Source organism: Panthera onca, chromosome B2 (genome assembly GCF_046562875.1).
Source record: "Panthera onca isolate mPanOnc1 chromosome B2, mPanOnc1 haplotype 2, whole genome shotgun sequence".
NCBI lineage: Eukaryota > Metazoa > Chordata > Mammalia > Carnivora > Felidae > Panthera > Panthera onca.
This window is the reverse complement of record NC_138343.1, coordinates 51,260,511-51,280,924: the sequence shown is the minus strand read 5'-3', so window position 1 is coordinate 51,280,924 and position 20,414 is coordinate 51,260,511. Positions and strand designations below refer to the sequence as shown.

The 20,414-nt window shown below is 37.0% G+C and overlaps 1 protein-coding gene across 1 annotated transcript in view; it reads right to left on the bottom strand.

Moving 5' to 3' along the window:
• Positions 1-20,201, bottom strand: part of MLIP (muscular LMNA interacting protein) — a 248,873-nt gene extending 228,672 nt beyond the window's left edge. The window contains exon 1 of the mRNA XM_078447011.2: positions 20,041-20,201. Coding sequence (XP_078303137.1) covers positions 20,041-20,103 — 63 coding nt within the window. The 5' untranslated portion in view covers positions 20,104-20,201. The remainder of the gene's footprint in view (positions 1-20,040) is intronic.
• Between the last annotated feature and the right edge of the window lie 213 nt (positions 20,202-20,414).

Here is a 20,414-nt window from a genome sequence, read left to right as displayed (position 1 = left end):
AAATAAGAATTCCTCTAAAAACAATTCTAAACACCTAATATAATACAATTTCTCAGTTACCACTTGACAACACATCCAGTTCTGTAAGAGAAAAAGAAATTTCAGAGTCTTAGGGAACATGAAGCAAGGCTATGATGACGTAAAAATGAGACAATGCATATACAAATCCCAAGGACTGTGCCTATCTACATAATATGTGCTCAAAATCTTTGTTAGTGTTAAGTCTAATTTCTTAATGTGAAAAGTAAATGTGACTACTTACTTACACATGGGACAAGAATTATAAGATAGAAAAAAATTTAATTTTAGTGTTTGCATATGACAAAGATCAATTTGTTTGCTAGATGAGAAAATGAGGACTCTGAAAGAAGCAAAAGAAAATGGGATATGATACATGGTAAGAAGTCACAGTTTGGTAATGACAAAAAAAAAAAAAAATCCAGCAGACCTTTCTAAAGACATCTGAAAGCAGAGACAAAAATGTTAGAAAAAGTGGTTTTCCAGACTTTTGTAATTCATGGATTAGTAACTTTTTTAAGGATTCATAATCATTTCATAAATATAAAGAAAATTTTAAAAGCAAAACAGGAAGAGCACAATATCAAAAAAGGATAAGTCATTAAATATACTTAATAAATTATTTTACAGAGATTGCATTGTTTTCCTTCTTCTCATTTATAGTATGTGAAATCTTGTCACAGAGAAACAGTAACCCACAAACCATTTTTGGCATTCAGTCCTCTAGAAACCATTATGAATGAATGAGGTGCCCCCGTGGCATGCACTCCCTGACTTGAAGGATCATGCTCAATTTTCCTGACCATACAGAAGAGAAGTCCTCACTTTGAAACCAACAGCCTTAACTCAGACTGGAGCCATATCAGAGAACAAATGTGTACTGATGAGTTATCAGAGGACATATTCAATACTCTAGTATGTTCTTTTACTCTCGCTCATTTTATGGGTACTCATGCCACATGTTAGGACCACATCTGACCCTTGGCAGAATTCTGAGGGATTCAGGGAGTGAGGGGAGTGGTGAACAAGCATTTTCTGAATACCATATTCATTAATCTAGGTGGTGCAATTATTAATATCACACTAAATCATAAAAATATTAGCAAATATTAGTAACAACACTTAGAACAAAGATTCACTAAAGAGAAGTTGCCAAAGACAAGTCCACAGCTGGAAGGCACTGGAATCATGATTCTATCTCTGAATCCAACATGACATCATGACATTTTAAGCACTCTGCACTGGCAACTTTGCCTTGACCATTACCCACAATTCTTCTCTATGATATCCATCAATCTCTTTTTCAGAATGATCTTTCCCCTTTCAAAATGTATCCCCAGGCTGCTGACTTTTGCTTTCTCAACAAATCTGATAAACTTAAGCCTCCCAAGGACTAACATACTATCCTTCCCTTTTATTAAACATTTCCATTTACATCATCTTTATTCAAAATCATGACAGAGAACAATATTCTTGTTAGAAGCACCAACAAATCTCTTTCTCTCACATACACGTGCACACACACACAAAAGCATCTACTCAGTTTTAGTGGCTTACAAATGTCCTTTGAGAAGAAATCCTCTATATGAACCCACTTAATCACGTTGGGCTATAGAGTTAATCCAGGAGAGACATGGAAGATTGGCAAGATTCCAGACACCAAACATGTAGGATTAATGCTGGTGGAACTACAGCTGCGTGACATGCCCCCAGCATAGGAACATGGTGAATATTATCACCAGTCCTTTGCAGAGTACACATTGCATTGCCAATCAAATAAAAACAAAAGCAGAACACGGTGTGGGAAAAAAATAATGCGACCTATTAGAGACCCCCTTTCACTGCCCAAGTCCTTTGATTACTCATCATCTCAAGGGTCAACCAAAATCAAGATCAATAAGTATTACAAGCACTTACTATGCCCCTGTGACTCTCACAAGGTATTATGAGAGATGTCTTTTCTTATTTTGTGGTAAAATTGACCAATAAAACTATATGGTGTTTAAAGTCCACACATCAAGTTTATGATTTAATATACATACACATTGTGTAAGGTATTCCCCCATCCAGTTAATGAGCCCATCCATCACCTCTCATATTTACCTTTTTTTTTCCCTTTGGTGAGAACATTTAAGTCCTACCCCTTTAGCACATTTCAATCATCCAATATAGTGTTAGCTAGTCACCATGTTATAAATTAGATCCCCAGAACATATTCATCTTGTAACAAAGTTTGTTTCCCTCCTATTAACCAACCTTTCCTATTTCACCTGTGCCCCCACCCCACTCCTTGGCAACTAGTTTTCTACTCTGTTAAATGAACATTTTTTAAGTCCTGGCATTATCCACAAGTTCTCAAGGATGTGTGTGTGCCCCTCCCCCATTCCTCACCCCCCCAGTTGACAAAGTTGAGATTTCTACTCTGTAGTTACTGGGCAGAACATATTTGAGGCCTCACTTCCCTCATCCCTCCATCCAGGGCTGGCCTGGAACCTCCCAGAGCTGTCGTGTCAGAAGAAAATAAGTTTTTACTGTGTTAAGTCAATATATTTGGGTTTATTTGTAACAGCTCTACAAATTCACATGAATTAGGCTAATCATTTTCCCTTTAAAACTTTGGTGACTGGTTGGAATTTCAGGGAAAGAAATTATCAAAATTATTGCATGTGTCATTTCTCACAATAACCCCTTGATATGGTCACTACTGTTATCTTCATTTTAGAGTCAAAAACTCTGATATTTAGAGAAGTGAATAGACTTGCCAAGATTACATAGCTGGTGAGTGGTGGGAGCCAGGAATTGTGCAGATCATAATTTTCAGGCTATTGTTTTTCGCCACTATATAATTCCTTTGTCCTTAAGTATGCTGGGCTAAACCAACTCAAATATTTTGAGAGAGATACTGGCATTTCTTAAATTAACGAACTGTTCCTTTTTACATTTTTTTTTATCTTTGCTCAATACTTATCTATATTGTCCATGGTAATAGACTTCAGTTTGGGGGCCCCCATAACATGGCTTACTATATACTGACTTATGCTTTTAAAGGTACACCTTTAGGGTGGCTGGGTGACTCAGTTTGTTGAGCATCCGACTTCGGCTCAGGCCATGATCTCACAACTTGTGAGTTTGAGCCCTGTATCGGACACTGTGATAACAGCTCAGATTCTAGAGTCAGCTCCAGATTCTGTATCTCCTTCCTCTCTCTCTCTCTCTCTCAAAAATAAATACACATTTAAAAAAATAAAAAAGAAGGTACAACTTCAATAATTAAATACATTTATACTAGGGTAATTCCCCACGGTAAAAATTCCACTATTATTCCAGACTGGCCTTTTTCTGTCAGCGAAGCATGAAACCTAGGGATGTTGCCTTCCATCAGAACTTTCAAGAGGCTCTGCTCCACTCTCCTAGGAGATTTATAGAATTACATAAATTAAGACTGGAAGAAACTTCAGATTATCTGGTTTAATATTTTCTTTTTCATAGGGGGTAAAAGAAGACATTCAGACCCAGGGAGGTTAAGCTTGTCTCAGCCATGCTTAAACTGATGGCCAAATCATCCTCAATGCTTCCACAGTACCATGCTGCTCTACTCTAAGAATGACAATGAGAGACCAAGGGTAAGAGCAACCTTTAATCTTCCCTAAGCTCATGATAAGATTTATGATGTTAGAAAAAGAAGGAGAAGAAGACAAAGAAGAGGAAGGAGGAGGAGGAGGAGGAGGAGAAGGAAGAGGAAGGGGAGGGGGAGGAGGAGGAGGGGGAATAAGAAAAGCTACAAACTAACAGAAAACATTTCTAAGCCATATATCCAACAAAGGACATGTATCTACAATGTATTGAAGAAATTCTCAAAAGTCAGCAGTAAGAGGGGCACCTGGGTGGCTCAGTCGGTTAAGTGTTCAACTCTTGATTTCTGCTCAGGCCATGATCTCATAGTTTGTGGGTTCAAGCTCCACATCAGGCTCCACGCTGAGAGCAAGGAGCCGGCTTGGGATTCTCTCTCTCTCTCTCTGCCCCTCCCCACTCACTCTCATTGTCTCTCTCAAAAATAAATAAACTTTTTTAAAAAGTCAGCAGTAAGAAAACAAACAACCTAATTAAAACATGGGTAAAAGATCTGAACAGACACATCACAAAGAAGATATATATTTGGCAAATAGGCACATGAAAAGATGTTCAACACTATTAGCTATCAAGGAAATGCAAATTAAAAATTCAATGGGATACTACTATACAACCTTTAGAATAACTAAAGTAAAATATGACAACACCAAATGCTGGCAAGAGTATAGTGAAAATGGGACTCTTATGTATTACCAATGAGAATGTAAAATGACATAGCTACTCTGGAAAATAGTTTGGCAGCTCTTTCCAAAACACAAAATTGGCTTACCATATGATTCAGGAGTTGCACTCTTAGGGACTTATCCCAAAGAAATTAAAATCTATTTTCACACAGAAGTGTGTACATAAATGTTCACAGCAGCTTTATTTTTAATATCTAAAAATTGAAAACCACCCAAATGTCCCTCAACAGGTGAATGGTTAAAAAAAAATGTGGTATATCCTTACAATGGAATATTACTAAGCAACAAAAAGGAACAGATTGTAGACATGCTACTTGAATGAACCTCAAAGAAGTTCCACTAAATGAAAAAAAAAACCCTCAAAAGGTTACATACTGCAAAATTCCATTTATTTAACAGTAGTGAAATAACATAATTACAGTTAATCTTGAACAGGGGTTTGAATGGCTCATGTCCACTTATATGTGAATTTTTTACAGCACAGTACTGTAAATGTATTTTCTTATTATTTTCTTAATAACATTTTTTCTCGGGGCGCCTGGGTGGCTCAGTCGGTTGAGTGCCCGACTTCGGCTCAGGTCATGATCTCACAGTTCGTGAGTTCAAGCCCCGCGTCGGGCTCTGAGCTGACAGCTCAGAGCCTGGAGCCTGCTTCCGATTCTGCGTCTCCCTCTCTCTGCCCCTTCCCCGCTCATGCTCTGTCTCTCTCTGTCTCTCAAAAATGAATAAACATTAAAAAAAAAAATTTATAATAAAAAAAAAACATTTTTTCTCTAGCTTACTTTATTGTAAGAATACAGTATATAATACATGTAATATATAAAATATATGTTAACTGTTTATGTTATCAGTAAGCCTCCAATCAGCAGCAGAATATTAATAATTACGGTTTTGGGGAGTCAAAAGTCATACGTGGATTTTCAATTGGGGGAAATTGGCATCCCAACCCCTGTATTGTTCAAGGGTCAACTGTGTAGATATGAAGAATAGATTAGAGATTGCTAGGGATTTCATGTTTTAAAGAAACTTCAAAATGATTCTCTGAGCTTACACACTAATAGAAATATGAAGGAATAATTGTACTTTAGTTGAAAAGAAATTATATTAGATATCCTCTTTCTCTTGTTTTTGATTCACAATGTGATATCATGATTTATAATAAGAAATGTTTGGTCTCTATCCCACTTCTGGCATGGTTTTAGAGCTCTTAAAACCATTGGAGCTTCCTAAGTGATGAGAGTAATCAGGGTGTCTTTTATCATGTTAATGAGGTGACTTCGGAAAGCCCCAGGTAACCTAAGGACGGGGACTGGTTGCCCAGATAACCAATCATGTAATTAGAGGGTTAGTACTTTCAGACCCATCCCCAAGACCTGGGGGTTGGGGGGTGGGGGCAGGGGAGGAAGGAAGAGGGGCTGGAGATTGGGCTCAGTAGGCAATGGTCAATGATTTAATCAATTGTGCCTACATAAGGAAGCCTCCATAAAACTCAAAAAGGATGGGGTTTGAGAATTTCAGGGTTGATGAACCAGTAGAGCTATGGGGAAAGTGATGTTCTGGGAGAGGGCAAGAAAGCACCTGGCCCTTCCCCCACACCTTGTTCTATGCAGCTCTTCATCTGGCTGTTGATTCATGTCTTTTAGTATCTTTTATAACAAACTGGTAATCTAGTGAGTAAATAGGTTTCTTGGGTTCTCTGAGCCACTCTAGCAAATTAGTTGAACCCAATGAGGAGGTTGTAGGAACCTCAGATTTTCAGTCAGTTGGATTGTAGGACACTCATCTGGTGTCCAAGAATTGCTTGATAGTGTAGGGAAATCACCCCACCTTCACTGAAATTGGAATCCGAATCTTTAGCTTTGACTGAGAATTTAGATCTCAAAATAGTAATCAAGATTTTGAAAGCTCACTCCTTGTATAATGTACAATTTATCACGTACCTGACTATATTTCTAGTGACAATTCATTATGTTATCAAAATGCATTTCCCTATTTAAAGGGACATTGTTTTAACAGATGCCAAGTGAATTTAGAAGGAGACTACCAAAGTACTATTACTTATTTAGAGTCCACTGTAGTAACATCCTACGTCATTCCACAATGGCTAAGCATTAATCTAATTTTTCAAGAACAAGAATTAAAAAACTCCCTTGAGGTAAATATCAGTTTTTATTATTCTGTTGTTGGACACTGGAATAAACCCCAAGTATGTGTTTGCTCTGAGGAAAACAGGAAATCACCACACAGGGGGAGCCGAGGTTCTGGAGCTGTCAATGAGAGGGGTAGAGGTGTAGTTAGGAGAGCAGGTTCTAAACCCAGATTATCCTGAGGCGAAACTCCTCCACTGGCTTGTTATGTGTCCTGGAAAACTGACTTAAGACTTAGTCATTTCAACTGTGAAATGAAAACAATATCCTTTACCTTCTAGAGTTGCGGTGCTGACTGCAAGTTAAGTGCTTCGTCTACTTCTTGGAATGTGAAACATGCTCCAGCTATTTTCACAATCATCACCTGGGCCAGATTATCCCATTTATCGTAAACTATCAGTCAAAAGATACTTGGTTTTCAAGCTGGGTGTCACATTAAAAATTCAACTTGAAATCCTCTGGAAGAATAAAGTCTTAACATATATTAGACTACTGGATTAAACCACCAATAGCTGTCTCATTATCAATGGTGAAACATCAACAAAAACAGAGTAATGAGAAAAATGTCAGCATGTTTAGTGCCTTTAGAATGAAAATAAGCTCATTTCTTCCTACAATTATTATTAAGTATCAACCTAAAAGTGTACCTGGGGAATTTAAATATACTGGGAAGCAAAAAATAATCCCCTTTACATCTCAAGTATTGTAAAAACAAACCCAAACCAAATGCACAAAAATTCCACCTATCTGGAAATACTCCACTCTATTATACTCCATACTCTGCAGCTACCATTGCAGAGTATGACTGAGGAGAATCTACCCCTCAGCACTGGAATTTGGTAGGATAAGAAAAAAGGTCTAAGCGAAAGTATAAGCTCCTCAAAAATAAACATGAAAATCCTCAAAGGAAAATGCAGATTCTATCAATTTCCTAAGTATCTCATTAATCCTAACTGCCAGTGGTAAAGAATTTCCAGGTATCTGAAAATACCTAATACTTAAAAACCATTTTCTGGTAGTACTTAATTTTCACAAGGGAATTGGTAATATAACCTGTTGGGGGGGGGGGGCTAAAATGAGGTCAAATTCATCATTATAAATGGTATTAAAATAGTATCTCTATGGCTGGACTTCTACCCACTCTGAGAAAGTTCCACAACCTCTGTCATCGCTTCATGAACTAGTGCTTTGGCTAACATATGGAGTCTGCCATTTTCCTCCTGTCACATTCTGGCTATCACACTGTTCAGTGCTGTTGCCAATGGAAAAATCTACAATTCTGCCACCAATGTCTTGGATGCTTATGGCCACCACACCAAAGTCTGGGACTCTGAGTGGAGGGTGCTGATGCCTCTGCCAAAAGTGTGAGCGCCCAGCATCCTGAGATTTAATGTTCCTCACATTGCACAGAGATTTCATGGAAGACAATACTTTCCATTTTTACTCACAAGCAAAACTGATAAGGTTGACTTACAAGTCCATCAGAAGTGATTGACATGGGGGCACCTGGGTGGCTCTGTAGGTTAAGCGTCTGACTCTTAATTTCAGCTCAGGTAATGATCTCACAGTTCATAGGATCAAGCTCCATGATGGGCTCTGTGCTACAGCATGGAGTCTGCTTGGGATTCTCTCTCTCTCTCTCTCTCTCTCTCTCTCTGCCCCTCCCCCGGCTCTGGAGCATGCGTTCACATTCTCTCCAAAATAAATAAATAAACATTTAAAAAAAAAAAAAGTGATTGACTTGATTGATCAGTTTGGGATCCCTGTCACTTATCAAATCAGATAAAGTGAATGACATATGCACACACAGAGACATGTCACCATCATGCCAATGCAGTTCATCCATGAACACCACTTCCCATGTATCAGACACTGTTCTAAGTACCAGGAAAATACAGCTCCTGACCTAGAGGACTTTACAGTCTGCTGGTGGCCAAAGCTGTTCAGGCAAAGGGACAAAAGCACTCAAGGTTTCTATAAATCTGCTGTCAAATGAAGAATAGAGCACCAAATACGACATACCTTGAATTCTTCTCTGATACAATCTCATCAATTCAGCAGAGTCATAAATATGTGAGATTATTGTGAAGAAAAATACCAAGCTGTTTGAAATTTCAGTAAAACTGAAAAATTCAACTCAACCCGTGGTATTGTAGCCTTTATTTGGATTATTAAGATTCTATGCTTTAGCTCCAAGAGATGTGCTGCACAAATATATTCACTGATTGCATGTTGGTGGGTCTGCCAACATGGAGGGTCCATAAAAGAATCATTCATAACATCTGTATCCTTGTAGGAAGAAAGTGATATATATTCCACTATACCACTATTCTTAAATTTTCTTGTATTCTAGAGTAGATTAGTAACTAATTCCCCTACTGTGCCCAGTATTTTAACTTTTGTACATAATGTTGTAATAATTATCATAACTAAATGTTTGTATAGTTCTTCACTTCAAACAGATTTCTAGAGTAAAATTATCTGGCTAGTATGTAACTATTTAATACCTCTGTATCATGCTCCAGAAAAGTGGTACTAATTTACAGTTCTACTTGTAGAGTATGAAACTGTATGTTGTATAGAAAATTTCTTAAATAAAAAATTAACCAATTGTCGGAAGTGTTGCTTTCCTGGGAAAATATCTTACATGCAGATGAAGGTAAGAGATACAAACTATGATATCCTGAATGAAATAGTTTCTAGATTTACAACTGTTTTGAATCAGACAGCACTGTCAACCATATTTATGTTCTTCTTTTGAACATTTTACACACGCACACACACAAGCATCAGGATGCCTTCCTCAACTCTCCTTCTACTTACCTATATGCTTCCCCTCCTGAAAATTATCCTGACTTGGTAAGTCTAGCTGTTACTAGTATAATTTTTATTAATTATATGAGTCACATATTAGGTCTGATCCTAATTATTTGCAACTCACAATGTAGCCATTTATTCCTATGTTTATATAGTACTTACATTCATATAACATAATTATTCCCCATGGAAAGGGGGCCATAATGTCTTTCACAAAGGGCACCATGTATTTTTGAATCTTTGTCAGTCTTCACAGGACAGACATAAAATTGAAACTTAAAGTTTGGGGCATCTCCATGGTTCAGCTGGTTAAGCACCTAACTCTTCAGTCCAGGTGGTGATTTCACGGTCTGTGAGTTTAAGCCCCACATCAGGCTCTGCACTGACAGCGTGGAGCCTACTTGGGGTTCTGTCTCCCTCTCTCTCTGCCCCTCCTACGCTTTTTCTCTATCTCCCTCTCAAAATACATAAACTTAAAAAAAAAAATTAAAACTTGGATGATAACACCCTTCCTTGTGGGAAAGTAAGCATGGCCTCTAGCCTGAGAGTGAGTTTGAAATCACACGTGGTCTGTCTAAAGAAAACAAACTACAATCATAACCTAGGGTTTCCCAGACACAAGGGATAACTTGGGCACCACTATGATTCTATCTCTAACGACCACCAGTTACTGAGTGTGTATTACGCACAGCACTTTCCACATATTTCCTCATTTTCAGTCCCTATAACAGCCCCAGGAGGTAAGTCATATCCCATTTCACAGATGAGGGAACTGTAGCTCACATAGTTTGAGCACATGAGAGTCCAGATATGAATTCTTACCCCAGAGTCCTCGCATTTAACCACCAAAATCACTATGGCACAAAGAAGAGTAAAAACTAGAAACTTCTTAATTTTCAACACTCAAACTTTTAGAAATGGCATAAAATACTTTTAGTTATATGCTCAGAATATTTTTTGGCATTCCGTTTAACATAGTCTATGTTAAATAGTTCCACATAATGCCATGTATCTCTCAATAAAGAATAAAGGTATTCCACAACACTCATCACCTACTGAAAACACAAAGCATTGAGGACGAGCTTTCAAAAGAAATCCAGGGGCTTCTGGTTCAAGATGGCTGATGGAATACGTCAGTTTCTCTCAAATCCTTTTCTTGACTCCATTAAAATAAAAGGAATTTAAAAGAATAAACCCACAACAATAAAAGATTTGGAAAGGGAGAGCAGTCAGCACAAAAAAGTACCTCGTAAATTTCTGAAACATGAAAAGGAAATGAAGGTATATGGCTATGCTATGAAACAGAGCTACAGTCAGGAAGGAACCCTAATAAATATCTTTCCAAACCCTGCAGGATGCACCAGACTCAAGGCAGGCAAATTCCACTAGGGTCATGACTTTAATAGGGTTGCAAAGAAGAGAATTCATTGCAAATCTCCAAGACCAACTCCCTCTTCTCCTTCCATACACCATGCAGAGGAGTCCCGGCCACCAGGAGGTCAGCAAGCTGCAAGCAGAGGACCCCCAGGATCGATGGATGGATGGATGGATGGATGGATGGATGGATGGATGAATCGATAAGCAAAAGCAGATAAAACAACAAAACATGCAGGAATTTCCAGATTGAAAGCTGAGCTCAACTGGAACAAAAACAAAATTGGAACAAAACTACTTTATTTCCCATGTTTCCTTCACATATTCTAAAAGAACTCCCCACTCTCTGTGATAAGCTTATTAATTCATGCTGACATTTCTTCCTTCGGTCTCCCACTACGACATGATATCCCAGAGAAATTATTACAGGTTTAGGGAAGCAACCTTAGGGGCTCTCTCATCTGCTCCTGAGATGAATGTCATCAAGTTAGTATTTAAAAGCATGAGGTGGTCTCTGAATTGCTGCCTTCTGACATCCACAAGGGCAGGAAGCTATTTTGAAGAACAAACTGGGGGTGACGTCTTCCCCAGAAGCTACATACACAAGGCAACACCCATTAGCTGAGAAGAAAATTGAGGAAAGTACCCTTGAGAAATGTTTAGATTGTAAATAAAGGAGAAAACTGGCAATTAAACCACAGACACCCTCTCACCATTTAAAAAATCACCTCCTTATTTTTATGAAGATCATGTAGCAAAATAAAGCCCATAACTCTGTAATGTAATTACATCACTAATACAACAGTCTATTTGTCATTCCCTGAGGGGAGCCGTAGTTGGGGCAGAACTAGATATGTAAGTTATTGTAATTCCCACAATGAGAACCTAGAAAATATTTCGCCGCACGTACAGTGTGTTATAAATGTCAGTGTGAAAGCACAGTTCACTTAAAGCCTGCAATCCATCTCCCTTCTGTTATTCACCAACACACAGAGCTGCATCAAAAGATCCATTCAAACAGTGCATCTTAGACTTACATTATCAGCAGACACTGCTTTAATTAGCAGTGGTTTTCAAAGGACTGGATGGCTTCAAGAACTTCATTTGAACCATAAAGTAGAAATCTGGCTCCTTATCAGTTTCACTTTGCTCTCCCCTCCCGTCCCTGGGTGTTAACTGACACAGCCCTCATTTTTCTTAAAGGAAAAAGAAAAATGGAAACGGTGGTGAGGATTTTGCCATTCGGTGCAGTCTACTTTTTCCCTCAACCTTCAGCAGTGCAAAGGGACTAAAATTAGAATTGCACAGGGACCAAGCAAGATATCTGTGTCAGGCACACTGCCGAGAGTGGTAAGAACTACAAAAGGGAATGAGTAAGAGCTAAAGAAACCCATCTTAGAAATAACATTTAAAACACAGACTTTATGTATTCTAAAATTTTGTTCCCGGTGAAAACACAGCATCTACTTTATTTTACATAGTATTATGAGAACATACAATGCTTTATTCTGACAATATTTTGGTATTAATATTAAGCCACTCGTATGCTACTTTCTTAATCTATTCCATAAGGTTCACACATGATCCCATTCTCAAATCTTTGTGGCTTCTTCGCGTAAACATAAAAAATCTGTGCAATTCAACTCATGAGTACTGAACTGTGAACTTTTTATACCACAGTCTAAATAAACTAATAACAAGGACTTCGACTTTACATTTGGTCAGTGAGGACATAAAAATATAATATTTTTCAAGGTTTCTAATGTTTGTGTAAATAGGCATTGTTTGGTATGGAAAGGATTTAATAACCACACAGCCAATGGATACTTCCTACAGACTTATAAAAGGCTAGAGAATATATGCTAATCCAACCCAATCTCTCAGGCTGTAGAGAAGGAAACCAAAGGTTATGTGATTGAAGTAAAGTCGCACAAACACAACTTGAACACCAATAATGGTCTCCTCGACTCAGATACAACACACTTTTTACCACACTAGATGGCACTTAGAAAAAGAGAGAAGACCCCTTCTTTGGAGTCAGAAGTACACACACACACACACACACACACAGACACAGGTTCTGTGTTTCGATTTTCATAGATGTTAAGATGGTACTCAGAACACATGCATGGGCTCACCTACCCTAACTCGTCATTTTTCCAGTCTTCTTTCTGCAATTATACCCATTAAGACTTCAATTCCTATTGCTTAGTAATTTCCTATGGATCCCAATGACCCATGGCATCTTGTCTCCTCCCTCCTTTTTTCTTTTTTATTCCAAGCTACAGAGTCTTCAAGTATTATTAAAATTCTGTTACTAGCTCTATGAAAAGGAGTCCAGAAAGAAGTTAGGGTGGAATTACTTCTTATGCAAAATGAGACTTAAGAGCAATTATTTAGGCTTTTACTTTGATCTGCCAAATGATTAGATTTAATGGTTATTCTTTGCAATTATACTCCACCTGGGGTAAAATCAAAATCTTCTTATCCCTCATAATGCTGGAGGGATGTCTCAGTTCTTTGGAGAACATTATCTTAACCTGTGAACTCTCTAATACCTGGTGCTGACTGATCAATCCTACAACCAACCGCTTTACTGACTTCTTAGGGAGTCCTTATCTCCATAAGAAAGGGGAATAAATTAATCTTACTAAAAATTCAGAAGTGACACTGAGTTCAGAAACACAGAGAATCCTAGTCCTGGATTTCCTGCATTTGCCTTCCAGTTGAAGGATACTCACTGAGACACTATAACATGTTGCTTATTAATGCCCATCTGTTTTCTCTTTTTTTTAGATAATTATTTCCAGAGTATTTTGGATGTCAACTAGTTACAGAACTCTAGCCCTCTCTAGAGAAAAAGGATTAATCAATGCAAAATATACTTTTCATGAATGGGCCATCCTGGGAGAGGTGCCACACAGAGACACAGAATGTACTGCAGGCACCACAAACATGTTAAGGAGACCAGCAGCATTCTTAAAGATGCCCAGATGCCTACCATTCTCCATGATGGTATCACACATACAAACAAACATGAGCCAGCATCACAGAGGAGTTAAGGTTTGGGGACAAATTAACTTATATCCTCTACCGTCAAAATGATCCCTCCAACAAAATGGGCACCCAAAGCAACTTTACCAGTAAAATCCAGAACATAGCAAGAGTCATTGGTCCACTCTTGCAAATGGCAGAGAAATGGAAAGAGTTTTCTAAAATAAATAATCAGATGCCAAAGAGAAGGAGATGTAGCTGTTCATTTGTTTGTTTACATCTTTCTTTCCTTTTCGTCACTATAAAAATTAGCATAAAAGGATCCAGGGCAATCCATTATGATAAAGATACATAGATCCAGGACCTGACCACAAGAGGATTATGAATCTAAATTTACCACTTATTTTATTATATGATGTTGTCTTGTCAGGAATTAGGTATGGATCAAAATCAACACTCAAGTTGTACTAAAAATCAGCTCTGAATGACACATCAGAAACATCCATAGTCTAAAGTTTTTTTTCAAGTATGTCAGCACCTACTGAGTATCTGTTACCCATGACTCTAGTTAGACAAAATTAGAAAAATAAGTAGATAAGTGGTATTGATTCAAAATCTTGAGAGCTTCCCAGGTGAAATTTGAAATTGGTCTCCCACACACGGAGAGCTAGGAGAGACCAAATAGGCAGACTGCTCCAGACTGCTAGGTGGCAGGTTTAATAGGCAAGGAACTTACTTGTTAAACTTGTCTTAGGCGTCACAAAATGAGTAGATCTCCACACCCAACTGGCGTAATCATAAAAGTTTGCATAGGGGCCTTAACCGGGTTCAGACACGATCATCCAGGTGGTCTCAACAACACCTTACTCTCTCAAGGCTACCTCCTTAAAAACAGCTCCCATGTGGAATGACAGGCAGAATGTATATTCCAAGGAAAGTGGTGGTAGGAGGGGGAGAAGCCTCCAGTTGCTGGGGTCCAGATTGTGGGTCAACCAGGGGTCACGTCCTTTGAGTGACCGCTAATAGTCAATATTATGACAGAATAAAATATGTTACTATATAAAATGATTTACAATAGCTCCACTGTTAAGACATTCTGATGAATAATTACAGACTTGCTGTCTCAAGTCTATGTGAGAAAAGAGAATTGGGATGTTTATGTTTTTTCTACTTAAAATATTTCCGAGCTACTAAAATTTACCATTATTATTTCATAACCTACTAAAAAAATGATAAAATATAATAATCTCTTCAGTGGCCAAGACTCTATCATGTCCACTATAGTCCATAGGACCCTGTCTTGTTCAACACAGGCATTCAGAAATGTCCACTGATTTGAAAGGCTCATCCTCCTTTTGCTGAGGACATTTCTACCTAATAGACACAAGCTTGCACCTATGAAGATGTCCCCCAACAAAAGCCACATTTGTCATCAGATACTAACATTGGAAACTATCACCAAAGTGCCGGTCCCATGTTTTTTGTTTGCTAACAAATTTCTTCATAGTAAATAATTAATTTTATTTGTGTTAATGAAGCTATAAATAACTAATTGCACCTTACTTTAGAAGTGCACTCCCTGAATTGTCACAGAATTTCAGTTTTTCTGTGTTTTTTTCTTCAGTTTCTTTTCTTTCATTGTCTCAAAAAGAAATGGTGTGATCTCTTTTTTTATGAAACTAAAATAATGTTTCTTGTGAGGTCACAGGTAAATTTACACATCACTGGATAAACTTTTCCCCAAAAAATTCAAAATAAGTTGAAAAATTTTAAATATAAAAAGTAAAATTTCAATTATTAAAAATTAAATTTCATCTCCTTATAATTAGATACACCCTGTTAAAAAAAAATCTGTCAGATGACATAATTTCTCAGTATTCATATTTTTTTTACTCAAAAAAGCAATATTTATGACATTCAGAGGTTGACTACTATGTTACTTTGCTTCTACGAAGCTTCAACATAAAATGAATTGGATGACCTACCCTTCTTATTATCATTATATTTGTCAGACTTAGTGAGCATTTATTACTTGGAAACATACAATTGTCTCTTGAGACATATTATACTTATGGGATAGAAATTATTAGATTTATGCATAAAGTCTATTTGTGCTTTCATCTGTTAGAGAAAGAGCCATCATTATTTCAGAATACCCTGAAGTGCATGACTATTTTTACTATGTTAATACATGAATTGTTCCTTTCCATTAAGAAATTTTAGTTGAAGTTAAATGCTTCATTGATTTGTTTAATAATCTAAAAGAAAAAGATTTGAGGAAATAGGATGTCCTTCCTTAATTTTACTTATTTATTAAAATGTACTAAACAGAAATTATTTACTTTCAACACTATTCCAGAAATAACCTCATGTTATAGATATGATACCCAGCTTAAATTTATTATTTTGTGTATCATTATTCTGAAAATGAAGCTCATAAATAAAATCAGACAATTAATATACTGACACACTACTTCCTAAACTAGAGAACACTAGTTAGAATATTCATTGTCATGGTAAACACATTAAAATGCATTACACTGGTAGGGAGTTTAAGAAATACTAGATTAACCTCCAGAGTGTCTCATGGCCTTCAGTGTGTTAAAATACATTAGGAGTCTCCAAAAGGAAATAGACTGTGCAGTTCATTCTGAACACAGTGTTTCATGAATATTCTTAAGCATAGATTAGAACCTCTTTTCATGGAACAGTATGGAAAATCAGAATTTTAAGGAATGTACTTTGGGGAACTCACGATACAATAGTTACTCAAGCCTCATCAGGAAAAACAAAAGATCCATTCAGTTCCAACATCAGTTATTGTGGAACCAAGCAAACAAAACTGTATTGTTACAAAATAGTTCTCTCCCTCCCTGCACCCCCACAAAAACTACCTTCAGAATAATTTGGATTTTGCAGAATCAGGGATGACTAAAATATCTACCACAGCTTACTATGTTGTTGGTTTATCAAGGGATGGAAATGTCCTTTTAAGCCCATGCTAATTGATTTTTCTTTTCATGTGTCAAAAAATGGAACAATATCAAGGGCACCTGGGTGGCTCAGTCAGTTAAGTGTCCAACTTCAGCTCTGGTCATGATCTCGCGGTTGGTGGGTTCAAACCCCACGTGGGGCTCTGTGCTGACAGCTTGGAGCCTGGAGCCTGCTTCCATTTCTGTGTCTCCCTCTCTTTCTGCCCCTCCCCAACTCATATTATGTCTCTTTCTTTCTCAAAAATAAATGAACATTAAAAAATTATTTTAAAATTGGGATAATATCAACCAATTTGTGAAAAATAGATTGGTTTGGTAAATTTAGGACATTTTGAAGGATTTGAGTATCATATTTCTTATCTGATTATTTATTGATGCACCTTTAATTGCCAAGCTCCCAGGAATCTTTATTTTAATCACCAAAGAGCAACAAATTCAGGGCAAAAAAAAAAGTCAATAGCTAAAGGTAGCAATTCTCTCCCCCTTATAAGGCGAGATCCATAATGGATATGTAGTAAAGAATCCTATTTTATTTTTGTGTAGATCCTTCAGTAGAATAAACTGATGAATTTTAAAAATCTGTAAGACCAGGGGCGCCTGGGTGGCTCAGTTGGTTGGGCATCCAACTTGAGCTCAGGTCATGATATTACAGTTTGTGAGTTCGAGCCCCACGTCGGGCTCCGTGCTGACAGCTCAGAGCCTGGAGCCTGCCTTGGATTCTGTGTCTCCTCCTCTCTCTGCCCCTCCCATGTTCACGCTCTGTCTCTGTCTCTCAATAATAAATAAACATTAAAAAATTTTGTTTAAAAAAAATCTGTAAGACTTTTGATTTTCTTATTTGCTATAGATCTCACCTTGGAATTTTTTTTCAAATTCAGCCAATCATGTAAATGTCTTAATTGTGTCATATATTTCATAACATTGTTCATAATACAGATCTTTATGAGAAGTACACCTTTCATTTTAAAGAAGACGCATATTATAATTCAGCAATATTATACTGGGCCAATGTTTAAATATTTTAATAGAAAAATATTCTCTCCTTTTAAAGCCATATTTTTACAAACTTTACTGTTTGTAATAAATTTAATAATTTTCAGAACCTAGTGAACTCTACAAAAACATACATTTATTTATTTATTTATTTATTTATTTATTTATTTATTTATTTATAGTGTGTGGGCAGAGAAAGAGGAAGAGAGAGAGAATCCCAAGCAGGCTCTATACCATCAGCACAGAGTCCAACACGGGACTCAAACTCACAAACTGTGAGATCATGACCTGAGCTGAAATGAAGAGTTAGACGCCCAACTGACTGAGCCACCCAGGCACCCCTCAAAAATACATTTTTAACTGTATCTGGCAACCTAGCCAGTCATACTATATTATACCAGGATTAACCACATTTCTATAGTAAACTTTCAAAGATATGTTACATATTTTCCTGCTCTCTTAGAGACACTGAATATAAGGTAACCTTTTCTTGCTAACAGTGGCAGAATTCCTTTATCTGAAAGACATCTGAGTTACAGATGTAGCTCTGTGTGCTTATAGAGACTACGAAACTTTCATGTGTTCCCCCTTCTGCAAGAACCATCTCTTCTCAGTACAGATTAGATATTCCCATGCCTTCTGATTTGTCCCGTGTTTCCCTCCACTCTTCTTGAACTTAATCAGAGGCTGGTCCTAGAGCTCTCCTCCAGGGAAATGTTCATAAACTTTGTGATAGCTGCTTCCTCTAAGGAGAGGTTTTTGCTCACTTTTATATTTATACCTGCGTTCAAGATAGAGTCCTGAGTCCAGAATGTCTGACCCTCCAGAAAGTAAAATGTGAAATAAGAGACCATTCTCACTTTTGTTCACTTGCCCCACATCCACCATATTTGCAAAACTTCCCATAAAAGATTGCCAAAAACCTCTGGGTCAAATTTCACAATAATTCATAGCAACTCTCACTCATGTATTTATTTACTCTCTTTCTGTTTGCATAATGGGTTTACAGCCACTAAGCCTTGATGGTTAGTATATCTGAGTTTTCCTTTTACTTTGAATCACATTTCAGATTTCTCTTTCCATAGTAATAAACTTTGGGTATGTACTTTCTAAGCAAGTCAAGCCTACACCAGTTTGAAAATAACAGTTCAGAGCAGGGAATCCACATACATTATAGTTTATCATCTTCACGACACCCTTCAAATCAGTATGATGTCTCGCCATCTTACTAGTGAGTTAACAGAGACTCAGAAGCCTCAACAAAATCCCACAGTCCTACATTTTGAAGTCGTGGTGTAAGAACTGTCACCCAGACCTTTTTCTCTCAAAACCCCAGTTAGTTCATAATAAACCATAGTTTTCCAAAATAGTCAAAAAGCCAAATAGTGACCATTACTTGCTTAGACAACCACTAGAACAGAGATCCACTGCTAATATTTAACATGATGATCTGAATCCTTTCAGTTATATTGTAGTCAATATGTTTCTTCAAAGCTTTGAAATTCTAATGTACTTCAAGAATTTTCAACCCTCCGGTTTATTTCTTCCTCTTTCAAGATTTAACATCATTAAGAGTACATAAATCTCTATTTCAAACATCCAGAACAATGCATTCTCATGACTTTCAGAAGTCCCAGTCTTAAAGTTGACATAGTTTTACGTTTTGCTACTTGTACTGTTGTTAAAATTAGCCTGCCCTGTTGTAACGTTAACTCCGTAGCCACAGTAAACTTACAAGCATAATTAGCCTCCTACACCCATCAGGTGAGCCATGAACAGCACATTCTACTATTCAAGTTTATGGTGTATTTTGTGTTTGAGCAAAAACAGGTGAACACTACTGTTCATTGACATGTAATTTCTTAGCATCAAGGTAAACTTGTTTTATAACTTTCATAACAAAAAAATTAAAACTTTCAGAGACTTTACCCTTACACTAGAAGTTTGTTAACTTATTTGATAAAACATTAAAATAGACTAGGATATTTATATATTTTTCTTTACACATTCCTAATATCTCTGAGAGAAACTGGACTTTGCTCAGCTTCATCTCAATTAATGAAATAATCTTCCAGTATTGAACAATCACAACAAGGGCTCAAAATAAATAGATTCTGGTTTTAAAAAGGAAAGTAAACTACATCATTCAACTAAAATCCATTTTGCCCACATTGTAGTACTGAAATTTTATTAATAATTTTATCACACTGTGTTCAGCAAAACCCATGAACTCATTAATTTTAAGACGGTTGACCAGAAAAAACAAAAAACAAAAAACAAAAAAAAACACATGGAAATACAAGCTAGTTAGTACAACTTTTTCAGTCTGTGATAGTTGCTTTTTTACTGTCAATTACATTATAAATCTGTGATAAATCTCACACATCTTACCGTCAGTTTCTCCTCTAAATTCTCATTTAATAAGCTTCCTTTTTCATGCTTTTCAAATTCCATGTTGCAAGAGAATGAGAGACAGAGAGACAGTGGGAGAGAGAGAGAGAGAGAGAAACAGAAAAAGAGATTCAGATTCTGTCTAGAAAATGATTTGACGTGCTTACATGTTAGATATTGCAGGACATTCCAAGTTGTGAGAGCTCAGGACACTATCAGAAAGCCCTGGCGATAATTTCTGGTTAGCTAGTGTTTCCATTTATAGATGTTCAAACCCCATAAACAGAGCACTGAAGAGAAGTCAGGCAGCTGGCCTTAGATAATGATAAATGTCACTAGATATAAAAGCAAACTCTTCAACAGGAGAATATTCC